This window comes from Papio anubis, chromosome 7 (assembly GCF_008728515.1).
Source record: "Papio anubis isolate 15944 chromosome 7, Panubis1.0, whole genome shotgun sequence".
In the NCBI taxonomy this organism is placed as follows: domain Eukaryota; kingdom Metazoa; phylum Chordata; class Mammalia; order Primates; family Cercopithecidae; genus Papio; species Papio anubis.
The window spans coordinates 157,045,554-157,073,328 of NC_044982.1; the positions used below are offsets into that span (position 1 = coordinate 157,045,554).

General features: G+C 44.8%; 1 protein-coding gene across 6 annotated transcripts in view; it reads right to left on the reverse strand.

The window, feature by feature from the left end:
• Positions 1-27,775, reverse strand: part of NIPA2 (NIPA magnesium transporter 2) — a 34,257-nt gene that overhangs the window by 3,507 nt on the left and 2,975 nt on the right. For 3 of the 6 annotated variants that reach the window (XM_031668896.1, XM_031668898.1, XM_031668897.1), the window contains 5 exons: positions 24,579-24,693; positions 17,585-17,816; positions 16,218-16,274; positions 5,090-5,180; positions 3,354-3,514 (listed from right to left, as the gene is read on the reverse strand). In XM_031668896.1, coding sequence (XP_031524756.1) covers positions 3,354-3,514; positions 5,090-5,180; positions 16,218-16,274; positions 17,585-17,723 — 448 coding nt within the window. In that variant the 5' untranslated portion in view covers positions 17,724-17,816; positions 24,579-24,693. Of the gene's footprint in view, positions 1-3,353; positions 3,515-5,089; positions 5,181-16,217; positions 16,275-17,584; positions 17,817-18,839; positions 19,380-24,578; positions 24,694-27,423; positions 27,686-27,775 lie in introns of those variants that run through there. The other 3 variants (XM_031668899.1, XM_031668900.1, XM_031668901.1) reach the window with 3 other exon arrangements.

Sequence of the window (27,775 nt, forward strand, 5' to 3'; positions counted from 1 at the left end):
TAAGGGGCCAAAATTCAGAGAAAAGAAAAATCAGCCCAGCACTCACCTCTGCCTTCTCCTTTGGGGCAACTACTAATGCAAGGGGTGAGATGGCATCAAGGCCAATCAACACCGGCCTAAGCTTAAGGGGACTAGGTAAAAACAAGTTGGATTTGGGGGCTGCCTAAGCATCTGGAACTGAATGGACCAAGACCCAGAAAGGAGGGAACTATAGAGCAGTGAGCCCAAATGTCTGCACATTTCCCCTTACGGTGCTTTCTGGCACACAAGCTGCACAGCCAAGGTCAGAGAAGCCAAATGGAAAGCCTGGCCAGGAGGCCACAGGACTAAGCAGGGATTTCGGCGTCTCAGGGTACTGAGGAGCAGACCCTGGAGCTCTCAGTTTCTCACAGCTGGCGGGGCCCAAACCAGTATCTGAAGCTATCAGCTGAGAGCCAAAGGGCTATGAACAAGAATAAAGACAAACTGAGCCAGGTGCGGTGGCTCGTACCTGTAATCCCAGCCCTTTGGGAGGCCGGGGCAGATGGATCACTTGAGCCCAGGAGCTCGAGACCAGCCTGGCCAACCTGACAAAACCCTGTCTCTACCAAAAAAGACACAAAAATTAGGCCAGGCATAGTGGCACATGCCTGCCATTGCAACTACTTGGGAGGTTGAAGCAGGAGAATCACCTGAACCCGGAAGGCAGAGGTTGCAGTGAGCTGAGATTGTACCACTGTGCTCCAGGCCTGACAGCAAGACTCCATCTTAAAAACAAAAAAAAAAAGCCAGATGTGGGGGCACACACCTGTAGTCCCAGCTACTCAGAAGGCTGAGGTGGGAGGATCGCTTGAGCCCAAGAGGCAGAGGATGCAGTGAGCCATGATCACACCACCGCACTCCAGCCTGGGCGACAGAGTGAGATCCTGTCTCAAAAAAAAAAAAAAGAATGAAGGCAAACTAGAAAGAAACCAGGCCCAACAAAGAACAATACCTTCAGGGTAAAGGTGAGCTACTGTATTCTTTTCTGCCTACCAGAAGAAATTTATGTTCTCTCTGAAGGAAGAAAAACGTCACTTAAAACCTCTACACCTTCTAATATCCTGTGTCCAGCATTCAATTAAAAAATGCCAACACAAAACCAAATGCCTAAAAGCCAAACACCACCACAGAAGCAGGCCCACAAAGAATTCTAAAATTAAAGTTAGCAAAGACTTTAAAATAACTAGGAATCAAAGAACAGAGGCAAGAAACTCTTAGAAATTAACAATATAATCGCAGAAATGAAAACTCAGAAGGGCTGGAAGAAAAAACTAAGAAAATCTCCCCAAAGACAGAGCAAAACAAAATGGTAAAATGAGGAAAAGAAAACAAGAAAATTAATGATCTAGGTCAAGAACCCAATAAACAGATGAATAAGAATCTCACAAAGAGAAAACAAGAATATTAAAGGAGTATTCAATTCAGTTCCCAAGAGTCAGACATAAATTTTCACATCAGGCCAGGCACGGTGGCTCATGCCTGTAATCCCAGCACTTTGGGAGGACGAGGGCAGGTGGATTACCTGAGGTCAGGAATTCCAGACCAGCCTGGCCAACCTGGTCGTCTCTACTAAAAATACAAAAATTAGCTGGGCATGGTGGCGGGCACCTGTAATCCCAACTACTTGGGAGGCTGAGGCAGGAGAATCACTGGAACCCAGGAGGGAGGCAGAGGTTGCAGTGAGGCAGCGGTTAGTTAGCAGTGAGCCGAGATCACGCCATTGCACTCCAGCCTGAGGGACAGAGCAAAACTCTGTCTCAAAAACAAAAAAAGAGACCCATCAGGCAGGGTGCAGTGGCTCACGCCTGTAATCCCAACACTTTGGGAGGCTAACGTGGGCGGATAACTTGTGGCCAGGAGTTCAAGACCAACCTGGCCAACATGGTAAAACCTTGTTTCTATCAAACAAACAAAAAAAATTAGCCAGGCATGGTGGCACACGCCTGTAGTCCCAGCTACTTGGGAGGCTGAGGTGGGAGAATCACTTGAGCTAGGGAGGAAGAAGTTGCAGTTAGCCGAGATCACACCACTGCATTCCAGCCTGGGCAGCACAGCAAGACCCTGTCTCAAAATAAAATGAACCATCAGGCACCCAGCACAATGGACAAAAATGGACCCATCTCTGGGCATGTCAGTGGGAAATTTCAGACACTGTGGGGAAAGAGAACATCCTACATGCTTCCAAAAACAAAAAATTGGTCACATATAAAAGATAACGGATAAACTGTTCAATTTCTCAACAGCAACATCAGAAATGAGAAGACAAAAGTGGTCACAATAGGTTAAAAACATTTTGAGATAAACAAGGTGTCAAAAAATCTCATCTCTTCACGCCCTTTCTTGTCTCCTCTAGAGTGGCACCACCAGAATGAAGGAGCAAACACCCAGGATTCTGGAAATAAGGGATCTAAGAAAAAGCAAACTGAGGGAATCCCCAGGATGCTGCTGAAGGGAAATGCAGATAACTGCTGTGCTGGCAGCCTGGAGACACCCGCCTAGATTGAGGTCACACAGAAGGCACTGAGAGAAATTTCCAAAAGAGATCAAACAAAGAACACCTCTTTGTTTGAAATTACTGAGAGCAGAACAGTCAACTGGGGGAGAGTTTCATGGTACAGTGATCAATTCAAAACAAACTACACAAACAGATAATTATTACTTCTGGAAAAACAAATCATACAGGAAAGGAACAACCACCATAATAAAGGCTAAGATGAGAATAAAAGTTATGTATCAATGATAAGGTAAATAAATAAGCTCAATAAAACTATACAGGTGCAGTAAATAAAAGGTAAAACAGATAATGCCTAAAGCTAAGGAAGTAAGTAGTAGCAACAATATAAGCATGCTATTTGCAAAGAGTTGAAGAACAGTAGAAACACAGACTTGTGATTGACAGGAGGGAGAAGGGAACACAACGACTATTTGTTCTTCTACCACATGGAACAATTTCTCTCTCCTTAGGTGCTCATTAAATTTTGATTAACGTAAAAACTAAGGCAGGCGCGGTGGCTCACGCCTGTAATGGGAGGCTGAGGCGGGCGGATCACAAGGTCAGGAGATCGAGACCATCCTGGCTAACACGGTGAAACCCCGTCTCTACTTAAAATACAAAAAAACATTTGCTGGGAGTGGTGGTGGCGCCTGTAGTCCCAGCTACTCGGGAGGCTGACGCAGGAGAATGGCGCGAACCCGGGAGGCGGAGCTTGCAGTGAGCCGAGATCGTGCCACTGCACTCTAGCCTGGGTGGCAGAGCGAGACTCCGTCTCAAAAAAATAAAAAACTAAGTTAAAAAGTAAAATACAGTAAGACTAATGAGACTTTTTTCTTACCTGGATCACCCAGCTTGTGAGACATTTCATTTAAAGTCTCAATCTCCTCTTCCTTTGGAGCATGAATGACCATAACTGTAGATCCTAGAATACTTAGCAAACACCCAATTTTCCCATGAAGATTAAGTCTTTCATTTAGAAAGTATGAAGAAAGAATGGCACTAAAATGGGGAGGAAAAAAATTGGAGACTTTAAAATAATCAGCTACTTTTCTTTTTCAAATATCAGTAAAACTCATAATTTAAATCACTGAACTCAAATTGTAACACTGAGCTTATGAAGATTCTGGCTTTTGCCAAGAAAAAAAAATGTACATTTCATCATAAAACGTAAACATTTCGGCCGGGCACAGTGGCTCAAGCCTGTAATCCCAGCACTTTGGGAGGCCGAGACGGGCGGATCACGAGGTCAGGAGATCGAGACCATCCTGGCTAACACGGTGAAACCCCATCTCTACTAAATAATACAAAAAATTAGCCGGGTGACGTGGCGGGCGCCTGTGGTCCCAGCTACTCGGGAGGCTGAGGCAGGAGAATGGCGTGAACCCGGGAGGCGGAGCTTGCAGTAAGCTGAGATCTGGCCACTGCACTCCAGCCTGGGCGACAGAGCGAGACTCCATCTCAAAAAAAACAAAAAAAAAGTAAACGTTTCTAGGGAATCATCTGCTTCATCATACACTACACTGGTATACTTCCCATCTTTCCACTGCAAGAAGTCAATATGAAATTTATAATAAAGAACGAATTTGTATAAATGTATATCCTAATTAAGAACCTACATCCAGACCAGGCACGGTGCCTCACGCCTGTAATCCCAGCACTTTTGGAGGCCGAGGCGTGCGGATCACAAGGTCAGGAGATTGAGAGCATCCTGGCTAACACGGTGAAACCCCGTCTCTACTAAAAATACAAAACATTAGCCAGGTGTGGTGGCGGCGCCTGTAGTCCCAGCTACTCGGGAGGCTGAGGCAGGAGAATGGCCTGAACCTGGGAGGCAGAGCTTGCAGTGAGCCCAGATTGCACCACTGCACTCCAGCCTGGGCGACACAGCGAGACTCTGTCTCAAAAAAAAAAAAAAAAAAAAATCTACTCATTACCAACCAGGCCCTACCGAAGTGCACATGCACTGAATGATAAATATTGGGATGAGGGTAACTTTGAATTTCACTTATTTTTTATTTATTTATTTTTTGAGACAGAGTCTTGCTCTGTAGCCCAGGCTCGAGTGCAGTGGTATGATCTCAGCTCATTGCAACCTCCGCCTCCTGGGTTCAAGTCATTCTCCTGTCTCAGCCTCCTGAGTAGCTGGGACTACAGGTGCCCACCACCACGCCCAGCTAATTTTTGTATTTTTAGTAGACAGGATTTTACCATGTTAGTCAGGCTGGTCTCAAACTTCTGACCTTAGGTGATTCTATACCCGCCTCAGCCTCCCATAGTGCTGGGATTACAGGCGTGAGCCACCATTCCCAGCAACTTTGAATTTTATAAAACTGAAATCGAAGTAGAACTAGTACTGGCTCTGAATACAAGCAAAAGCATTTTCTCCCACAAATCAACAGCCTGCCTATGCACAGAAGTACTTTTTTAAAGCAATGACTACATAGTGTAAAAAGCAAAGTTCTCCAGGTTGTTGAAATGTAAATTGTGTTGAACACATGTAATTATATGGTACTGAATATTTTACAAACTAAGGTACTGATGACTGTTTCTACATGAAAAATGTTGTGTCCTTACCTTACTAGCACACTGAGAGCTCCGAGTGGAGTCACTAGCGTGGCTGGTGCAAACGCATACGCAGCAAAGTTGGCCACCTCACCAGCTCCCACTTGGAGACAGACAAAAGAAAACTCAGATAAGAATGTATATACTCAACTTTGAAATGCCTGCATTTTATGCAATATCTATATATTATTTCAACTGTATTTAGTAACCTCTATATTTCTCCAATTTATTTTTTTTGAGATGGAGTCTTACTCTGTCGCCCAGGCTGAAGTGGAGTGGTGCGATCTCAGCTCACTGCAAGTTCCGCCTCCCGAGTAGCTGGGACCACAGGCGCCCGCCACCACGCCCGGCTAATTTTTTTGTATTTTTAGTAGAGATGGGGTTTCACCGTGTCAGCCAGGATGGTCTCAATCTCCTGACCTCGTGATCTGCCCGCCTCAGCCTTCCAAAGTGCTGGGATTACAGGCATGAGCCACGCGCCCGGCCTCTCCAATTTATTAATAAGGGTTATGGGTCTGTAAATTTCCAACATTACAGTAAGAGTCCAAGTCAATTAGAAGTATTCTAGAAACAACACATATCTATAAATCTAACTGAAGAAATCTAGTTCATGCTGACATAAGGTATTTAAATAAAAATTTTAAATAAATACTTATATCCCATGACAGTAAATAAAAATCACTGAGAAGAAGCCGACATGAAAGTAAAAGGTACTCTCCCCCAAGTCCTTTTTACTTGCTCTTTTTAAAAATGCAAATCATGGATATGCCAGGTACTGTTCTAGAATCAGGATATATACAGCAGGGTGCAAAACAAAGACACTGCTCTGATAAAAACTTGTTTCTTTTTTTCTGAGGCAGAGTCTCGCTCTGTCACCCAGGCTGGAGTGCAGTGGTGCCATCTCGGCTCACTGCAACCTCCACCTCCCGGGGTTAAAGCGATTCTCCTGCCTCAGCCTCCCAAGTAGCTGGGATTACAGGCACATGCCAACACACCCAGCTGATTTTTGTATTCTGAATAGAGACAGGGTTTCACCATGTTCATCAGGCTGGTCTTGAATTCCTGACCTCAGGTGATCCACCGACCTGAGCCTCCCAAAGTGCTGCGATTACAGGCGTGAGCCACAATGACCAGCCTCTCATAAACTTTTAGTGAGGGAAGACAAACCAAGCACGTGCCAAGAGGTTGAAAGTGTTATGAAGAAAAACAGTGCGGGAAAAAGAATGAAGTGCTGGTGATGAAAGAAGGCATCCTACTATGTGTCATGGCATTAGATGGGGCTCTCTCATAAGGAAACTTTAGAATACTGGGAAAGTATGTCCCACTAAGGAATTATCTAAATTGAAAAGCTACTGAGGAATCCTACACAGGGCAGAGGCATTATCTCACAGAAGGATCCCTCTTGACTACTGCTTTTTCCAAAACAGTTATGCCAATTTTCATTTAGCAGTGTATGAGAGCTCCCTTTTCTCCACATTCTCCCTGCTGATCTGTTAGGAGCATGGGATGACTCTGCTATGCTTTCAATTAGCATTTCCCATTTTCATTGGTTTATTAACCCTATGAAATCTTTTAGGGAAGTAGCTATTCAAGTTTTTCCTGTTTTCTCTTATTGATTTAAGGTAATTCTTTATATATTTCAGACATAATCTTTTATTGGTTAAAAATATTACAATTATCTTCATTTACACTCCACAATTTGCCTTTTTATTCTCTTGTTAAACTCTTTCAGTTCCTAAAATGTCTTTTAAATACGGTTTGTTACCATTAAAATTCAATCAAGGAATTTGGCTGTAATGTCTCCAATATCTTTATATCGAGGATACTCTCTACTCTCTAATTCCTATTTATCTAGGACTGACTTCTTAAAAAGAAAAAAAAAGCTTGGAGATAGATTTTTAATTAATTAGGAAATTATACACGTTGCTCTATTTTTTTTAATTGAATACTCTAGAAATTACATGTATGTTTAACTTGTGAAGTCTAATGTTAATATTTAGCTTTATTTCCTTCTGGATAATGCCAGAGCCTTAGAACTCTTAATCCATTTTCTCCTTTCCCATTGATTACTGTTGTGTATTTTTAAAATTTTATGCATGGATATTTTAAGTCCACGAGCCATCTCTTATGTTTATTCACTCAGATGTACTCATATACTCACCACTCTTCCCTCCTGTATTTCTAAACTTACATTTAGGTTTTTTTTGTTGTTTTTTCTGTTTAAGACGGAGTCTCACAGTGTCACCCAGGATGAAGTGCAGTGGCGTGATCTCGGCTCACTGCAAACTCTGTGTCCTAAGTTCAAGCAATTCTCCCATTTCAGCCTCCTGAATAGCTGGGACTACAGGCACCTGCCACCACACTCGGCTAATTTTTCTATTTTTAATAGAGACAGGGTTTCACCATATTGATCAGGCTGATCTCAAACTCCTCACCTCAGGTGTGCCTCAGCCTCCCAAGGTGCTGAGATTACAGGTGTGAGCCACCATGCCCAGCCTGAACACTCTTTTAAATTTGCTTTAGTATAATTTAATTATCAGTTTATCTAAAACATGTTTTAGTTTCATTCTTCAAGGATATTTTCCCTGAGTATTCTACTGCCAGCTACTTTTTGTGCCCTTTGAAGCTGTATTTCCAACTGTTTTCTACTTCCAATGGTGCTGAAAACTCAGCTGTCAATCTGCTGCCCCTTTGAGGGTACTATGAGCTTTTCTTGGACTGCTTTTAAGATATTCTGTCTATGGTTTTCATCAGTGTTACTATGGTATGTTTACATCCAGTTTTCTTTTCACAGGTTCTGTGTAGGTTTTATGGGGCTTCTTGGATCTGTGGTTTGATAACTTTGGTCAGTTCTGGAAAATTCGTAGCCATTTTTCTCTCCAAATATTGCTTCTGATTCTGTCCCTTTTTATTTGAAACTCTATTTGCTGAATCGTCTAAGTTCTATAACCCTCTCATGTATATTTTCCATCTTTTCTTGCTTGCTTCAATGTAGACAATCTCTTCCAAACTACCTCTGGTTAAGTCTCTCTTCAGCCATACCTAACCTATTGTTAAGTCAATTCATTCATTTTCATTAGTTTTTAATTCTATAATTTCTATTTGTTTTGCAAATCTATAATGTCACTATAGTCTAGTTTATTCTTAGAATGACAGTTCCTTGTGGTAAAACATTTATTTTAGAGTCATGACACTTCCAATATCTGCATCTATGAGCCAAGTTTCTATCTGTTCCTTTTAGTACTTTCTTAATCTCATATGCCTTAAAAAAAAAAAGAGATTGATCTTTATTTTTAAAATTACTCGCTAAAACAATTTAAGGTGAGAATGGTACTGTATCTTCAACAGAGAATTTTTACTTTCTTCTGCCAGGTGCCATAAAGCACTAGCAGTTTGGGGCCAAGGCTGGCATCATCTGGTGCACACGAATTATCGGTGCATTGTCCCTGCCTCACTCCTAGCACCCAGCCTTCCCAGAGTACCAGCCCAGAGCAGGTGGTGGCTCCTACTCTTGGCAGCCCCAGACTCTGTGCTGTTAGTTCTGTTCAAAGATTCACGTTCTCAGCTGCCTCCTCTAGAGTCTGCAGTTAACCTCGAGAGCAGAAGTATCTCTAGCTTATTCCTCTGAGCTCTAGTCCTTTCTCTCATCTTTTCTTTCTTTAGTGGAAACTGCACATTCCCTAATATTGGCCAGGTAATTTTTGACTATCATGTCACCTTCGATGCTTTTTAAAACATGGTTTTGATATTCTATCTTTCAAACTTGTTTTCAACAGAAATATTAATTCAATTAGGATGGGCGCGGTGGCTCATGCCTGTAATCCCAGCACTTCGGGAGGCCGAGGCAGGCAGATCATGAGGTCAGGAGATTGAGACCACACTGGCTAACATGGTAAAACCCCATCTCTACTAAAAATACAAAAATTAGCCAGGCGTGGTGGCAGGTGGGCCTGTAGCCCCAGCTACTGGGGAGCCTGAGGCAGGAGAATGGTGTAAACCCAGGAGGCAGAGCTTGCAGTGAGCCAAGATTGCACTACTGCACTCCAGCCTGGGCAATAGAGCGAGATTCCATCACTTAAAAAAAAAAAAAAAGAAATAATAATTCAATTACCTAGTACACCATTACCATAAACACTACATATTGTTTTCTGATGTTCAAAAGTGTTATATAAACTGCTAATCTCAAGGTCACCAAGGACTTCCATATTGCTAAACTCAGTGGTCATTTTTCAATCCTAATCGCACTACTCTCTGTATCTCTTGGAGATAGGGGTCTTGCTATGCTGCCCAGGCTGGTCTTGAACTCCTGGGTTCAAGGGATCCTCCCACCTCAGCCTCCCAAGCAGCTGGGATTACAGGTATGAGCCACCATGCCCAGCTCTCATCATACTTACTCTACCTCAGCAACACCTGACACAATCGACCACTCTCTGTTCCATGAAGCACTTTCTTCACTTGGCTCCACAACACCAGGCTCACATCATCTCACCCTTCCACTCTGGCTGCTCCTTCTCAGCCTCTTCTCACTCCTCCTCCTGACCTCTAAACGGACCTGGTCTGCTCTCAGGTCTCGGATCTTGGGCCTCTCTATGTACCTATGTATCTGTCTAAGACAGGGTCTCACTCTGTCTATCTTATCTATCTACCTATCTAATCTTATCTAATCTACCTACCTACCTATGAATGACAGGGTCTCACTCTGTCTATCTTATCTATCTATCTAATCTATCTAATCTACCTACCTATCTACCTACCTATGAATGACAGGGTCTCTCTCTGTTGCCCAGCCTTTAGTGCAGTGGTGCGATCACAGCTCACTGCAGCCTCAACCTCCTGGGCTTAAGCAATCCTCCCACCTCAGCCTCCCAAGTAGCTGAGACTACAAGTGCACAACATCACACCTGACTAATTTTTGTTTTTTTTAGTACAGACAGGGTTCTACCATATTGGCCAGGTTGGTCTCGAACTCCTGGACTCAAGTGATCTGCTCATCTCAGCCTCCTAAAGTGCTGGGCTTATAGGTGTGAACCACGGTGCCCAGCCTTTTTCTATTTTCATTTCCTCCATGATCTCATCCAGTCTTACGGCTTTAAAATAGCAAGGATGACTCTCAAAATGTTGTCTCCAGCTTAGGCCACTGCATAGAATTGCAGACTTGTCTACCAAACTACCAACTTCACATATCTACTTGAATATCTCATAGGCATTTCTAACTTCAACACATATAGACCAAACTCCAGACTTCACCCCACCCCATCAGCCCTGGTCCTTCCTGCAGTCTTACCATCAGGCAACTCAATTCTTCCAGTTACTACGGCAGAAAACCATCATGACATCCTAAACTCTTGTCTTTCACACCCTACAATCTGGTGAATGAGCAAATCTTGTGAGTTCTACCTTCAAAATACATTCAGAATTCTGTCCCTTCTCATCACACTCACTGATACTACCCTGGAATGCTATCATCACCTCTTACCTGGTTTCTCTGCTTCTGCCCCTATGCAGTCTATGCCTCAACACAGCAGCCAGAGAGATCCTATTAAAAAAGACTGACCAGGTCATGCTGCTCGAAAGTCTCTAATGACTTCTCATCTCACAACAATCAAAGTCCTAGGCCAGGCACAGTGGCTCATGCCTGTAATCCCAGCACTTTGGGAGGCCAAGGCAGGCAGATCACCAGAGGTCAGCAGTTCGAGACCAGCCTGGCCAACATGGTGAAACCCCGTCTCTACTAAAAATACAAAAATTAGCCAGGCATGGTGGTGGATGCGTGTAATCCCAGCTATTCAGAAGGCTGAAGCCAGAGAATCGCCTGAACCTGGGAGGCAGAGGTTGCAGTGAGCCCAGATTGTGCCACTGCAGTCTAGCCTGGGCAACAGAGCGAGACTCCATCTCAAAAAAAAAAAAAAAAAAAAAAGTCCTTCCCATTGCCTACAAAGCCCCACATGATCTGAGCCTCCTGAGTTCTCTGAACTGATTTCTCACTACTTTCCCCACATTCACTCCCTTATTCCTACACCTGCCTTTTTAATGTTTCCCAAGGTTTTGCTAATCCAGTATTGCTTAACAAAGCACCCCAAATTTGGCAGTTTAAAACAACAATCACCATTTCCCCTCATGGTTCCTGTTAGTCAAGACTTTAGAAAGGAGTAAGTAGTTCTCACTCAGGGTCTTTCAAGAGGGTGCAGTCAAGGTTTAAGGCCGGGCGTGGTGGCTCATGCCTGTAATTCCAGCATTTTGGGAGGCTGAGGTAGGAGGATTGCTTGAGCCCAGGAATTCAAAACCACCATGGGAAGCACAATGAGACCTCATCTCTATAAAAAAAATAAACAAAAATTAGCCAGCCTAGTGGCATTAACCTGAGGTCCCAGCTACTTGGGAGGCTGAGGTGGGAGGTGGCAGGTTGAGGACGCAGTGAACTGAGATCACACCACTGCACTCCAGCCTGGGCAACAGAGTGAGACCCTGTCTCAAATAAATAAGTAAATAAAAAGATTAAAGCCAGCGCTGCAGTCATCTGAAGGCTGGGCAGGAGCCAGAGGACCCACATCCAAGGTGGCTCACTCACAGGACTGGCGAGTAGGTCCTGGCACAGTGAGAGACTGGGGAGCTCTCCACAGCTGCCTGAGTGTCCTCAGAGCACAGCAGCTGGCTTCCCTCAAAGTGAGCAATCCAAAGAATCAGTGAAAAAGCTGCAATGCCTCTCACAGCTTCACCTCGGAAGACACGCATCATCACTTCTGTGGTATTCCTGGATCACACTGTTTTGAACTGCACTAATTCACAGTGAAAGGGGATTAGAGAAAGGTGTGAATACCAGGAGATGAGTCACTGAGGGCTATCGATCACACATTAATTGGCCTGGCACGTTCCCCGCTCATGGCCTTCACAGTTAAGAATTTCCTCCTGCTTCAAGGGTTTCTCCCCCAAACATCATATGGGCAGATTGCTCGCTTCCTTTACATCTTTTATCCAAATACCTTTCAGTGAGGCTGGCCCTGGCTGTCCATCTAACGTACTAATAAACCTATCTATCCTGCATTTCATGATACTCCTTCCAACTTTACGCCTTCTCCTTCGCATTTATCACCATGCACAGGCACACAAACATTTTAACTTGTCTTGTTTAATGTCTCCCAGATCTAGAATGTAAGCTTCATGTGGGTGGAGATTTTTCAGTCTTTTCCTCTCACTGATGTATCTCCAGCACCTAGAACAATGCCTGGCATACAAGACATGATCAGTAAGTATTTGTTGACTGAACAACCATCAGTCAAGGCTCGGTGTCTTCAGAATAATTTTTTTTTTTTTGAGACAGAGTTTCACTCTTGTTGCCCAGGCTGGAGTGCAATGGCACGATCTCAGCTCACTGTAACCTCCGCCTCTCAGGTTCAAGCGATTCTCCTGCCTCAGCCTCCCGAGTAGCTGGGATTACAGGCATGCACTACCACGCCCAGCTAATTCTTTTGTATTTTGATTAGAGACAAGGTTTCTCCATGTTGGTCAGGCTGGTTTCAAACTCCCGACCTCAGGTGATCCACCCGCCTCGGCCTCCCAAAGTGCTGGGATTACAGGCGTGAGCCACGACACCCGGCCCAGAATAATTTTTTTCCATATGCCTTTTTTTTTTTTTTTTTTTTTTTTTTGGAGGGGGATTTTTGCTCTGTCCCCCAGGCTGGAGTGCAGTTGCCGGATCTCAGCTCACTGCAAGCTCCGCCTCCCGGGTTCAGGCCATTCTCCTGCCTCAGCCTCCCGAGTAGCTGGGACCACAGGCGCCAGCCACCTCGCCCGGCTACTTTTTTTGTATTTTTTTTAGTAGAGACGGGGTTTCACCGTGTTAGCCAGGATGGTCTTGATCTCCCGACCTCGTGATCCGCCCGTCTCGGCCTCCCAAAGTGCTGGGATTACAGGCTTGAGCCACCGCACCCGGCCCCATATGCCTTTTTAAAACGAATTACCAAAATAGGCATGGTGATTTTTTGTATTTTTATTTGGTAAGTCTTATCAAATACACACCTCTTTTCAATTTGGAATGAGAACAAACGGAGGGGGAACACACTAAAAGAATTCTTCACTTAACTTTCACTTTTAAAATTACCTTAAATTAGGCCGGGCACGGTGGCTCACGCCTGTAATCCCAGCACTTTGGGAGGCCAAGGCGGGCGGATCATGAGGTCAGGAGATCGAGACCATCCTGGCTAATACGGTGAAACCCCGTCTCTACTAAAAAATACAAAAAACTAGCCGGGCGAGGTGGCAGGCGCCTGTGGTCCCAGCTACTCGGGATGCTGAGGCAGGAGAATGGCGTGGACCCGGGAGGCGGAGCTTGCAATGAGCCAAGATCGCGCCACTGCACTCTAGCCTGGGCAACAGAGTGCGACTCCATCTCAAAAAAAAAAAAATTACCTTAAATTGAGCAGAAATTTTAAAATTACATGGGCATATCAAACATGTTTTAATCAGATGGGTAAAAAAAAAAAACCTTGTCATTCCATTTAAATGCACTATTAGGGTACAATAAATAGTGAGAAAGACTTGAATGCTTGGGGAGTAACACCAAGTATTTGATAGCACAACAGGGTGACTACAGTCAACAATTTTTTTTTTTTTTTTTTTTTTTTTGAGACTGAGTCTCACTCTATCGCCCAGGCTGGAGAGCAGTGACGCGATATCAGCTCACTGCAACTTCCACCTCCCAGGTTCAAGCGATTCTCCTGCCTCAGCCTCCCGAGTAGCTGTGACTACAGGCGCCCGCCACCATGCCCGGCTAATTTTTGGTATTTTTAGTAGATACAGGGTTTCACGATGTTGGCCAGGCTGGTCTCGAACTCTTGACCTCAAGTGATCCGCCCGCCTTGGCCTTGCAAAGTGTTGGGATTACAGGTGTGAGCCACCTTGCTTGGCCCAGTAATAATTTAATTGTACACTTAAAAATAACTAAAAAAAAAAAAAACTAAAAAAGGCCGGGTGTGGTGGTTCACATTTGTAATCCCAGCACTTTGGGAGGCCAAGGCGGACAGATCACGAGGTCAGGAGATGGAGACCATCCTGGCCAACATGGTGAAACCCCTTCCCTACTACAAATACAAAAATGAGCTGGGCTTGGTGGTGTGTGCCTGTAGTCCCAGCTACTTGGGAGGCTGAGGCAGGAGAATCGCTTGAACCCAGGAGGCGGAGGTTGGAGTGAGCCAAGATCGTGCCACTATACTCCAGCCTGGCGACAGAGCCAGACTCCGTGTCAAAAAATAAATACATACATACATACATATATACACACATAAATAACGGCCAGGCGCAGTGGCTCACAACTGTAATCCCAGCACTTTGGGAGGCCGAGGCAGGTGGATCACGAGGTCAGGAGTTCAAGACCAGCCTGCCCAACATGGCAAAACCCCATCTCTACTAAAAGTACAAAAATTAGCCGGGCATGGTAGCACGTGCCTATAATCCCAGCTACCCGGGTGGCAGAGGCAGAAGAATCGCTTGAACCCAGGAGGCAGAGGTTGTAGTGAGCTGGTATCGCACCAATGCACTCCAGCCTAGGTGACAAAAGCGAGACTCTGTCTCTAAATAAATAAATAAGAGAGTATAACTGGGGCCAGCCAGAGTAGTTAACACCTATAATCCCAGCACTTAAAGAGGCTGAGGCAGGAGATTAGCTTGAGCCCAGGAGTTCAAGACCAGCCTGGGCAACACAGCAAAAACCCGCAAATAAATAAAATAAAAAATAAAAAAATTAGTCGGGCATGGTGGCACACACTTGTAGTCCCAGCTACTTAAGGGGCTGAGATGTGGGGACTGCTTGAGCCTGGGAGGTTAAGACTGCAGTGAGCCATGATCACACTACTGCACTCCAGGCTAGGCGACAGAGTGAGACCCTGTCTCAAACAGAAAGAGTACTGCCGGGCACGGTGGCTCATGCTTGTAATCCCAGCACTTTGGGAGGCCGAGGCAGGCGGATCACGAGGTCAAGAGATCGAGACCAGCCTGGTCAACGTGTGAAACCCTGTCTCTACTAAAAACACAAAAATTAGCTGGGCATGGTGGCGCACACCTGTACTCTCAGCTACTCAGGAGGCTGAGGCACGTTGCAGTCAGCCAAGATGGGCCATTGCATTCAAGTCTGGTGACAGAGCAAGATTCCATCTCAAAAAAAAAAAAAAAAAAAAAAGTACTATTTGGATTGTTTGTACCACAAAGGATAAATTCCTGAGGGGATGGATAACCCATGGATACCATGATGCAATTATTACGAACTGCATGCCTTTATCAAAGGATCTCATGTACCCTATAAATACCTGCTGTGTAAATACCTATGACGTACTCACAAAAATTAAAAAACTAGGCCGGGTGCAGTGGCTCATGCCTATAATCCCAGCACTTTGGGAGGCCGAGGAGGGTGAATCACCTGAGGTCAGGAGTTCAAGACCAGCCTGACCAACATGGAGACACTCCGTCTCTACTAAATTACAAAAAACTTAGCTGGGCGTGGTGGCACATGCCTGTAATCCCAGCTACTCGGGAGGCTGAGGCAGAAGAATTACTTGAACCCAGGAGGTGGAGGTTGCAGTGAGCTGAGATTGTGCCACTGCACTCCAGCCTGCGCAATAAGAGCAAAACTCCGTCTCAAAAAAAAATAAATAAATAAAAATAAATAGTAAAAGAACATGCTACTAAACTGCTGAACTTTTAAATTATGTATTTCAGTTATGTTAATTAAAAAATGAGATTTATGCCAGGTGCTGTGGCTCACGCCTGTAATCCCAACACTTTGGGAGGCCAAGATGGGTGGATCACCTGAAGTCAGGAGTTCGAGACCAGCATGACCAACATCGTGAATCCCCGTCTCTACTAAAAATACAAAAAATTAGCTGGGCGTGGTGGTGCACACCTGTAATCCCAGCTACTCGGGAGGCTGAGGCAGGAGAATCACTTGAACCCGGGAGGCGCAGGTTGCAGTGAGCCAAGATCACACCACTGCACTCCAGCCTGGGCGACAAAGTGAGGCTATCTCAAAAAAAAAAAAAAAAATTTAAATAAAGATTTATTTAAAACTTGCTAGTAATTAGGCTATAATACCATATGCAAATATCTTAATATACAGCTATCATATTTTTCTTGCAATGTTCTTTATACATACTTGACAGCAGTCCAGCCCACCACAACCATTCCTTAAGATATGCATGGCCACCTTGACCTGTGAATGAAGAAATATTTCACATCTTTGAAGATTGTAAGACTCCTATAAATTATGATAACTATTAATAATGACAGATTTTTAAATATCTCAGTTGCTACTTTAAATAAAGGTTTCGGCATGACTCGGGATTTCTCTGACAATTTCTTAATGATTGTCTTGCCAAGGTAAATGAGTCCTTTACAAGCATATCCATCATGAACAGTGAGAACACCTCTCAGGACCAAGCATCAGGGACTAGGGGAACAAGCAGTAGATGCTGACAGTTTCTCCTCTGTCCACTAAACCCCACAGAGGCTATCATTTCATGTTTTTATGACTGCTGAATTACGTTTAGCCACAGAGATGGCACAGGGAAGAGAGAAATGCCAAAGCAGGTCTCCTCATGAGGTCCAATCAGGGCTAAAAATGAAGCCAGGGTAGAATGATGGAATGTGACCACAATGCCACTTAACACTGGGAGCTACCACGAGTGTCCCTGACAGAGGAGGGGGGGCAATCATCCTGATGACCCCGCAGGGTCGTGTGACTTCTCAGTGATTTCTGGAGAAACCACCTACACCAGCCACTAAACTAGACACTCTTCAAGCTGCGGAAGCCCTCTCTTTCCTTCCTGCCAAAATGCTGAAGTTCAAAGTCAGAACTTCTACTATTATGGACAAAAGATCCCAGCCCTTAATAAATTGTGATTCTAACCATGGACTTCTGTTTTTCTTTTTTGGGGGGGACAGAGTCTCACTCCGTCACCCAGGCTGGAGTGCAGTGGTGCATTTCGGCTGCCTTCCAGGTTCAATCGATTCTCCTGCCTCAGCCTCCCAAGTAGCTGGGATTACAGGCCAGGCCACCATGGCCGGCTAATTTTTGTATTTTTAGTAGAGATGGGGTTTCACCATGTTGGCCAGACCGGTCTTGAACTCCTGACCTCAGGTAATCCACCCGCCTCAGCCTCCCTAAGTGCTGGGATTACAGGCATGAGCCACCATGCCCAGCCTAACCATGGACTCTGATTTCCTTCCCTGCAGATATATCAAAATTTAAAGAAAACGCTGGATGCTACTTCAGCATTGGTCCCTATTTCCACTTTGATGATAACCGCAGGACTGAGCAGTTAACTAATTATAACATCTTCTCACTTCTTTTCTCATTATAAATAACCAAATATCAACTCTGTAAACATTTAGGACTCCTGAACAGTTCAAAGTTTCACAACACACTCACGAGGAATGAAGATGTGGTCTTCTACAATCAAAGAACCTGAGTATGTAGATACACACTGAGGTCACCTCAAAGTCACACAGGGCATGACCTACCTGCTCTCATAGAGCCTTTCCTGGCAAGTCGAAGAAGGCCTTTTTTTTTCAAAATGAAACTTCCTCCAATGAAAATGCTGGAGCTCATAGCCAATCCCAGACCAATATAGAAGTCATATTTTCCACGCCCCTGGCTCATTTCGTTTGTTACTTAAGGAGTTCCCGTGAATCACATTGATCACAGAACAGAGAAACCGCTGGTACTAGAGGCAGAATGAAGCAGTCTTCAAACCTAAACAATACAAAATGAAATGTGGTCTTCACAGAATGCTCATGACAGCTCACATGCAATTCAAAATTTTATACCACTTCTCTACTCCTAAAGAAAAATATCTCCTCCATTACTAATATTAATAAATATTTATTATTTAAATTTAGCACCAACCTGTATATTTCTTTGAATTATGGCAAAAGATACGATCATGATATAAAACCAAGTTTAAACTGATTTCATAAACTCTGATCCCACATTTTTAAAAAAATGTTTCTTGGCCGGGCGCGGTGGCTCACGCCTGCAGTCCCAGCACTTTGGGAGGCCAAGGCGAGCGGATCACGAGGTCAGGAGATCAAGACCGTCCTGGCCAACACGGTGAAACCCCGTCTCTACTGAAAATACAAAATATTAGCCGGGCGTGGCGGCGGGAGCCTGTAGTCCCAGCCACTTGGGAGGCTGAGGCAGAGCGGCAGAAACCCAGGAGGCAGAGCTTGCAGCGAGCCGAGATCAGCCACTGCACTCCAGCCTGGGCGACAGTGCGAGACTCCCTCTCAAAAAAAAAAAAAAATACAATGTTTCTTGGCTGGGCACGGTGGCTCACGCCTGTAATCCCAGCACTCTGGGAGACCCAAGCAGGTGGATCATGAGGTCAGGAGACCGAGACCATCGTGGCTAACACGGTGAAACCCCATCTTTACTAAAAATACAAAAAAAAAATTAGCCGGGCGTGGTAGCAGGCGCCTGTAGTCCCAGCTACTTGGGAGGCTAAGGCAGGAAAATGGCATGAACCCAGGAGGCAGAGCTTGCAGTGAGCCCAGACTGTGCCACTGCACTCCAGCCTGGGCGACAGAGCAAGACTCCATCTCAAAAAAAAAAAAAAAAAAAAAAGTTTCTAGCCTTAATAAAACTCTGATAAAAAAAACTTCTGCAGAATAAAAAATTAGGCATAACAATATACAAATCTAGTTTGGAAATACATTTATCAGGTTCTCTTTGTGTCCTTTTGAATAATCTATACAAAGAAACTCAAAATTTTCTCACCTATACATCTTCTTCTTAGCAACATGTGGATATAAGCATATGCTAATTTATTTATTTAGCCTCTTTGGGGATGTGTTGACAGAAGGCAGATTTCACATTATCTGTTATCAGAGGATAACAATTCTTGCAGAGAAGTGTCTGTTGGGGCACGCAGTATGGTACTGGTGGCCTTTGGAAAACGTGAGGACCATGCTATCTGGAGGGCTCAATCCTCCAGGCCAGACAGGAAGCAGAGGCTTACCAAAGACTACAACTGTTTTTCCCAAATGGCCAACTCATAAACTCAGTTGACAAACGATCTAAAGCACAGTGTGGATAGCAGAGAAAAAATAGTTTTTAGTAACATGACTGGTTGTAACTGCCAGTCCAGCTTTCTAGCACATCTTGGGATTTTTAGTCCCACAATTTGACTTCTGAGTTCCAAAACTAATCTGCAATTCAGTCAGGACCCTAACTAGCCACGTTTTTCCACTTCCACTTTTTTTCCACTAGCCACGTTTTTCCACGTTTTCCACGTTTTCCACTTGTGGTTAAGACACTGGCTTTTAGGCCGGGCGCGGTGGCTCAAGCCTGTAATCCCAGCACTTTGGGAGGCCGAGATGGGCGGATCACGAGGTCAGGAGATCGAGACCATCCTGACTAACATGGTGAAACCCCGTCTCTACTAAAAAATACAAAAAAAAAATTTAGCCATGCGAGGTGGTGGGCGCCTGTAGTCCCAGCTACTCGGGAGGCTGAGGCAGGAGAATGGCATAAACCCGGGAGGCGGGGCTTGCAGCGAGCTGAGATCTGGCCACTGCACTCCAGCATGGGCGACAGAGCGAGACTCCGTCTCAAAAAAAAAAAAAAAAAAAAAAAAAAGACACTGGCTTTTAACCAAAGCAACTTCAACTTCCTGTCCACCTGGCCCCTCAATCACTTTATCCATCCACTCAAACAGTATTGACTGCATATTACGTGCTAAGCGTTCATTATGCTAAGCTCTCTAGCTTCACAAGGAAGATAGACAAGAGATAACATTACTGCAGTGATACTGCAATAATGGCAAACACAGCATTATCACACTGAGTTGATATTACTCCCAAGAAATAAAAAAGTCCAATGTTTTTGACTTGCCTGTTAAGGTGCATTATCACTCCTGTACGATTCAATGGGAAGACTATCTTCCCTCACCCCTGATTTGCAGCGTGGCCATCAAGCTTGCTCTGGCCAATGGGAGGCAGGTGTAAGGAACAGAGTGCCAGTTCTGAGTCTACACCTAGAGGCCTCTCTTCCTTCTACCTGCCCCTTCGCACCCTGACATAGCCACAGGAAGCGCATGTCCTCATCACAACAGAGTGAAGGGCACAGAACAAAATCACCCCAGTGACTCACAGAACCGTGAGCATGATCTAAGTGCTCATTCCTATACGCCACTGAGATAGCTAACTCATACACACAAACAGGCTTACTGCAAGTATAAAGTTTCCACCCCGATTTTTGAAAAAACAAAAATTTTCTGTAGAAAACAGGGATTCAGTGATGGGTAAGAGCTGGGGGAAGGGTACACAGGGATTCATTGTATTACTGTATCTGCTTTTGTGTATTTCTGAACATTTCCATATTAACGTTTTTAAAATACAACCTATAGTGCTCAAAAGGTACAAGGATGCCAAGGTAGAAACCACCAGCAAGTCCCAAAAGCCAGGTCACCCCACAACCTAAGACAAAAGAATACTGCAACACTGGGTCGGGCACGGTGGCTCACACCTGTAATCCCAGCACTTTGGGAGGCTGAGGCGGGTGGATCACAAGGTCAGGAAGTGAAACCCTGTCTCTACTAAAAATACAAAAACAAAATTAGCCGGGAGTGGTGACGGGCGCCTGTAGTCCCAGCTACTCGGGAGGCTGAGGCAGAAGATGGCGTAAACCCGGGAGGGGGAGACTGCAGTAAGCTGAGATCACACCACTGCACTCCAGCCTGGGTGACAGGGCGAGACTGTCCCCCAAAAAATACTGAAACACTGAAAGAAGACACTCAATTCAAAAAGGTGCTGAGTTATTATTTTTTTTGAGATGGAGTCTCGCTTGCCCAGGCTGGAGTGCAGTGGCGAGATCTCGGCTCAAAGCAAGCTCTGCCTCCCGGGTTCACACCATTCTCCTGCCTCAGCCTCCTGAGTAGCTGGGACTACAGGTGCGCACCACCACACCTGACTGATTTTTTTTTTTTTTGGATTTTTAGTACAGACGGGGTTGCACTGTGTTAGCCAGGATGGTCTCGAGCTCCTGACCTCGTGATCCACCCGCCTCAGCCTCCCAAAGTGCTGGGATTACAGGCGTGAGCCACTGCGTCCAGCCGGTGCTGAGTTCTTACAAGTATCCATCATAATCTCATGGATGAGACTGTCTACCTGAAAGCCTCCAGAACTGAACTCTCCCTTAACAGATTTGGAAAAGTACCCTAGTCCCCTCTGTGCCATTCATAAGGCAAGATGATTCCATGAGAAAAGTCTTAGGTCTGGAGACCCCGTCTTGCTTCCAGCTGGAGGTGTGATCTTGGATGAGTCACAACATTAACAGAAAAACACATGAAAAGAAAGAAGCTACGCAATCTAAGGTATTACCCACTTGACGTGCCAAATACTGGTCATCTCAAGCCTCAAGTTAACTTCAGCATACCTATGGAATAATTCTAGACAGGTGAGTCTTATTGACAGTAAAAATAAATCACAGAGATGTAAACACATTTAGAGACAAGGTAGAACTTGGGAACAAGATGTCAAGGACAATCATCATTTCTACATACTACAAGACTGCAACAGAAAACAACAAGTGTGCTTACATTGTTCCCACCGCATCCTATGTGACCTGTTTATCTGTATTTATGAGCCAGTCTCCTGCATCAGACTGTAAGCTCCTGGGCTCCTGCATGTTATTCGCCCTTTTAGCCTACGCACACAGCTATCTGGTAGTCTCAAAATAGGTCTTAATACATGTTTTCGGGGTGAATATGGATGAATGGAATAATTCTGCTTTTGTTTTTTTGAGACAGAGTCTTGCTCTCTCGCCCAGGCTGGAGTGCAGTGGCGCGATCTCGGCTCACTGCAACCTCTACTTTCTGGGTTCAAGTGATTCTCCTGCCTCAGTATCTGAGTAGCTGGGACTACAGGCACAAGCTGCTATGCCCAGCTAATTTTTGTATTTTCAGTAGAGACAGAGTTTCACTATGTTGGCCAGGCTACTTTGAAACTCCTGACCTTGAGTGATCCGCCCATCTGTAATCAAAGTGCTGGGATTACAGGCATGAGCCACCAGCCCGGTCAAATGGAATAATTCATAATTAGCCCTTAGAAACAGCCAGACACAGTGGTACATACCAGGAGGCTGAGGCAGAAGGATAGACTGAGACCAGGAGTTCACGTTTAGCCAGGGCAACATAGTTACACCTGGTCTCAAACAAAAAAACAAAGCAGCCATTAATAAACAGAAAACTACTGCATCATTTAGATCAGCATCCTAAAATGTAACCGATGTTTTATTGTTAATTATTGTTTAATTATCATGCACATTCTACTGCTGTGGAAGTGACTACCTGACAGCTGTATTGCTCACGATATACTTTTTTTTTTTTTGAGACCCAGTCTTGCTCTGTTGCCCAGGCTGGAGTGCAGTGGCGCGATCTCAGCTCATTGCAAGCTCCACCTCCTGGGTTCACACCATTCTCCTGCCTCAACCTCCCAAGTAGCTGGGGCTACAGGTGTCCGCCACCACGCCTGGCTAATTTTTTTTATTTTTAGTAGAGATGGGGTTTCACTATGTTAGCCAGGATGGTCCCGATCTCCTGGCCTTGTGATCCGCCCACCTCAGCCTCCCAAAGTGCTAGGATTACAGGCGTGAGCCACCACGCCTGGCCATTGCTCACCATATACTTTCTAAAAGTTCTATGGTAATAGAACAAATCAAATTCATAGTCTGAATATTCTATAAGCAATAAAATTGAACCTTCTCACCAATAAAAATGATGCCCAGAAATAAGTCAGGTTTATCTACAATTCTAATCCCAGTACAATAATAGATTCACAAATCCAAATTTAAATTATTATTTTTTTTTGGAGACAGGGTCTCATTCTGTCACTCAGGCTGCAGTGCAGTGGCACAACCATGGTTCACTGCAACCTCGACTTCCCAGGCTCAAGTGATCCTCCCACCTCAGCCTCTCCAGTAGCTGGGACCGTAAGTGTGCAGCACTACACTGCCTGGCTAATTCTGGTATTTTTTTGTAGACACAGAGTTTCACCACGATGCCCAGGCTGGTCTAGAACTCCTGAGCTCAAGCGATCTGCCTGCCTCAGTTTCCCAAACTGGTAGATTACAGGTGTCTTCAGCCTCTGCATCCTGCCCAGATTTTACTTATACTATGAACCTTTCAAATAACTACTTGGTAACTACTTAATTTACTAATATTTACTAACACTTAATATTAACTTTCACTAAATGCAAGTTACATACATATGGTGTAAGGTCTAAAATTAAGACCCAATATTACATGTTGCCTTAACATCTGGTAAAAACCGGGAGCTTTTCATGGCTTCAGGGCAAGTTTCCCTCCCCATGATGCCAAACAATTCTCGTCACAGTGACCAGGCACAGGTACAGTTCTTGCTTATGTCTGAGAAGTAGGCCCCATTGCCCTGCCAGCCCGAAGAATTATTAAAGCAAGTATTAAAGTCTTTCTGCAGGAACCACAGGCACTCTCCTTACCACAAAGCCTGCCTCCCACGGCCCCTGGTTCTCCATTCTATCCTGAGCGAAAGACTAAGAAACTTACGTCCATCTCATCTGCTCAGTGTCAGTATTCTGGATGGGAATCCCTCTCCCACTGACAAGGTCCAGAGGTGATTAAAACAATACATAAAATGGAATTTTATTGATTGAATCCTAAGGTCATTGGCAATCATTCCTAACCTTACTAAGGCTATCATATGAGATTTTCTCCACATTTATTTTACATAAAGTTTCATGATGCTATTTAAAATCTATTTTCCCCTTTCCCCTTTACTTTAATCTATGTGTTACGGGAAATTTCAAACACAAAAAGCAGAGAGGAGGCCTTTTCTGACCAGTTGGGTCCACCACGTGCATGTGGCTTTGGAGAGTCCCCCTGGCCAGGCACCCCCCTCCTGCCCACCTCATTTCCTAACACAGGAACCTGACACCCTCGGACAGGCCCTCCCCCTGGCCAGGCACCCCCCTCCTGCCCACCTCATTTCCTAACACAGGAACCTGACACCCTCGGACAGGCCCTCCCCTCCTCCTCCTGCAACCCAAAGCCTGCTCTCCACTGAAGGCCAGGGTACACCTGAAACTGTGCTACAAAGACTTCTGCAATTAACTCCAGCCCACAGGCATTTTCTCTTCTTTCCACTATTTACTTAGCCTTTTCAATTTAATTCTCAATTACTGTTTTATCTTCAAGGTAAACTCTTTAAGTTCCTTAAAAACAATTACTTAGGTTTATTGTGGTGGTTTCCCCACAAAAGGCACTCATTTACGATAGCAAATTTGATTTACAAGCCTTTCTAGAATAAGGCATATCACCAAATAAGGTTATTTGGTTGTTTTGTTTGTTCACTCATGGAACTGTACCAGTGTTTTTGTGTGGAGGGGTGGGGGATGACAAGCAACATAAAATTCGCAAGCCTTCAAATTATAAAGCAGCCTTCTGCCACCAAGAAAACAAGTGATCTCATTCTGACTTACCGTTTGAAAACAGGACATCAGAGGGAATGTCCTGAAACGAACGAGTTGCTTCTCAGACCTGGTCCCACTCTGCTCCCTCTCTCTGTAACTGAAGGTCAATCACAGCCGGGAGAGCCTGCAACAGAGATATTTCTTATTCTTAAGAATTAGCCATGAGGCAGGGCCAGTATTAAAGACAGATAAACAATAAAACTTTCTAAATTTCACTTCAACTAGTTTCCCAAACCACAGATGACAAGCTCCATCTGGTTAACCTGCCCAATTGACCTAGAGGGACTCAGGGGAGTAATCCCAACTGTGACGACTGCTCAACAAACACTGAGGAGCTATTATCTGCCAGGCATTGAAGTTGATCAAAGGGCCTATCCTCAAGGAATCCACGACTAAGAGAATTAAACATTCCAAAAATAACCTATTGAAGTTTTACACACTTTTAAAAACTCTTATGATTTTCTGCTTATTCGCTTTGTGTGTGGGAGGGGAAGGGTTTTCTTTTGTTTTGTTTTGAGACAGTGCCTTGGTCTGTTTCCCAGGCTGGAGTGCAGTGGCGCGATCATTGCTCACTGCTGTCTCAAATGCCTGGGTTGCAGTGATCTCCCACCTCAGCCTCTCAAATCGACAGGACCACAGGTGCATACCACCCCACCAAGCCTCTCAAATCTACAGGACCACAGGTGCATACCACTCCACCTAGCTCGTTTTTTTGTTCTGCTTGTTCTAACTTTTTTTTTTCCTTTTTTTTTTTCGAGACGGAGTCTCGCTCTGTCGCCCAGGCTGGAGCGCAGTGGCGCGATCTCGGCTCACTGCAAGCTCCGCCTCCCGGGTTCACGCCATTCTCTTGCCTCAGCCTCCCGAGTAGCTGGGACTAAAGGTGCCTGCCATGACGCCCAGCTAATTTTTTATATTTTTAGTAGAGACAGGGTTTCACTGTGTTAGTCAGGATGGTCTCAATCTCCTAACCTCGTGATCCGCCCATCTCGGCCTCCCAAAGTGCTGGGATTACAGGAGTGAGCTACCTCACCCGGCCAACAAATTCAATTTTCACAACTGATTTTACTAATATTTGTAATGTGAACTTTCATTAAACATAAAGCATGTCAAAAGTGGAATAAATACATCTCAAAAGAAAATTGTAAAATTGGTCCACCTTCTTAAATAATGTGGAAAACACATAATTTAAGGAACAGGCAAAAATGGACAAGTATCTAATGAGGAAAACCTAAACTAGCACTTACTTTGCGAAATGATTATCAGTAGAGAACACGATCACCAAAGTTAGCAAACTTTAAAAATTATACCAACTGGGCCGGGTGTGGTGGCTCACACCTGTAATCCCAGCACCTTGGGAGGTCGAGGAGGAAGGATCGCCTGAGGTCTGGAGTTCGAGACCACCCTGGCCAACATGGTGAAATCCCGTCTCTACAAAACACACCTGGCCAACATGATGAAACCCTGTCTCTACAAAAACAAAAAAATTATTGTTTTGAATTTGCCGTGAGGGCGGGTGCCTGTAATCCCAGCTACTGGTGAGGCTGAGGCAGGACAATCGCTTGAACCCAGGAGGTGGAGGTTGCAGTGAGCCAAGACTGCATCATCGCACTCCAGCTTGGGCGACAGGAGAGTCATTTCAAAAAAAAAGAAAAAAATTGCAAAGATTACACCAACTGAAGTACATGGACAGCATTAAACCTTTCACAGCACTTTTTGACATTTCACTTTAACAAAGGCTTAATTAAGAAGATATGTGGTAAGAGCCCACAATGAGGAACCAGGTCCAGAGATGTTAAGGAACTCGACACACAGCTGAGGTAGCAGAAGCAGAACTGTAAGATCCAGGCCTCCTCATCTCTGCCACTCTCAACCTCCTGCTGAAGGATTTAGAATCACTACCCCTGTTTGTAGCAAAAAAACTAAATCAGGTAACCTAGTAACAAAAACCCTGCACCATTTGTTCCAAACCTAACTTTTAGATCTTTCTTTTTTTTTGAGACGGAGTCTCACTCTGTCGCCCAGGCTGGAATGCAGTGGTGCGATCTCTGCTCACTGCAAGCTCCGCCTGCCGAGTTCACGCCATTCTCCTGCCTCAGACTCCCGAGCAGCAGGAACTACAGAGGCCCGCCACCATGCCAGGCTAATTTTTTGTATTTTTGTATTTTTTGGAGGCAGAGTCTCACTCTATTCCCCAGGCTGGAGTGCAGTGGCGTGATCTCAGCTCACTGCAACCTCCGCCTCCCAAGTTAAAGTGATTCTCCTGCCTCAGCCTCCTGAGTAGCTAGGATTACAGGCACCTGCCACCACGTCTGGCTAATTTTTGTATTTTTAGTAGTAGATGGGGTTTCGCTACATTGGTCAGGTTGGTGTTGAACTCCTGACCTCGGGTCATCCGCCTGCCTCGGCCTCCCAAAGTGTTGAGATTACAGGTGTGAGTACCACACCTGGCCTAGATCTTATTTCCCGTACCATATTTCACACATCCAGTGTTCTACCCACGTCAGCACTCTGCTGCTATTCTAACCTGCTCCTACCTTTCCTCCTCCATATTTTGTTTGCACTAACTACCCCTCTGTTATGGTTACTTTGGTCGTTAACTCGTATTGCCTTCACTGTGGCTCCCAGTGAACATGCAGCTTGCTTATATCATTTACTCAACCAACATTTACTGAGCACGTACAAAATTCTAAGAGCAGGGGTACAACAGCCCACATGGGGTTATCTACTGCTAGAGGTAGGGCGAAATAATAAACAAAATAAAGACATTATTCTGGAAAGTGGCAAACGTTACGGTGAAAAATAAAACATGTTAAGGGCACTGGGGTGTTGAGGTGGGGGATTCTGTTTTAATTACCGTAGTTAAGAGGAATTGCTGAGCAGGTGACACTTGAGTAGAAGCTTCAAAGAGTTTTTTGAAAAGAACAAAGGAGAGAGAAGCAAGTGCAGGGGCTCTGAGGTATGAGCCGGTGTGCAGTTTCCTAAGAAAACAAAGGCCACTATGGCTGACCTAGAGTGAGGGTGAGATACATTAGAGTAAAAAAGTGAGTGTCGGCCGGGTGCGGTGGCTCATGCCTGTAATCCCAGCACTTTGGGAGGTCGAGGCGGGTGGATCATGAGGTCAGGAGTTCGAGACCAGCCTGGCCAACATGGTGAAACACCGTCTCTACTAAAAATACAAATATTAGCCAGGCATGGTGGCAGGCGCC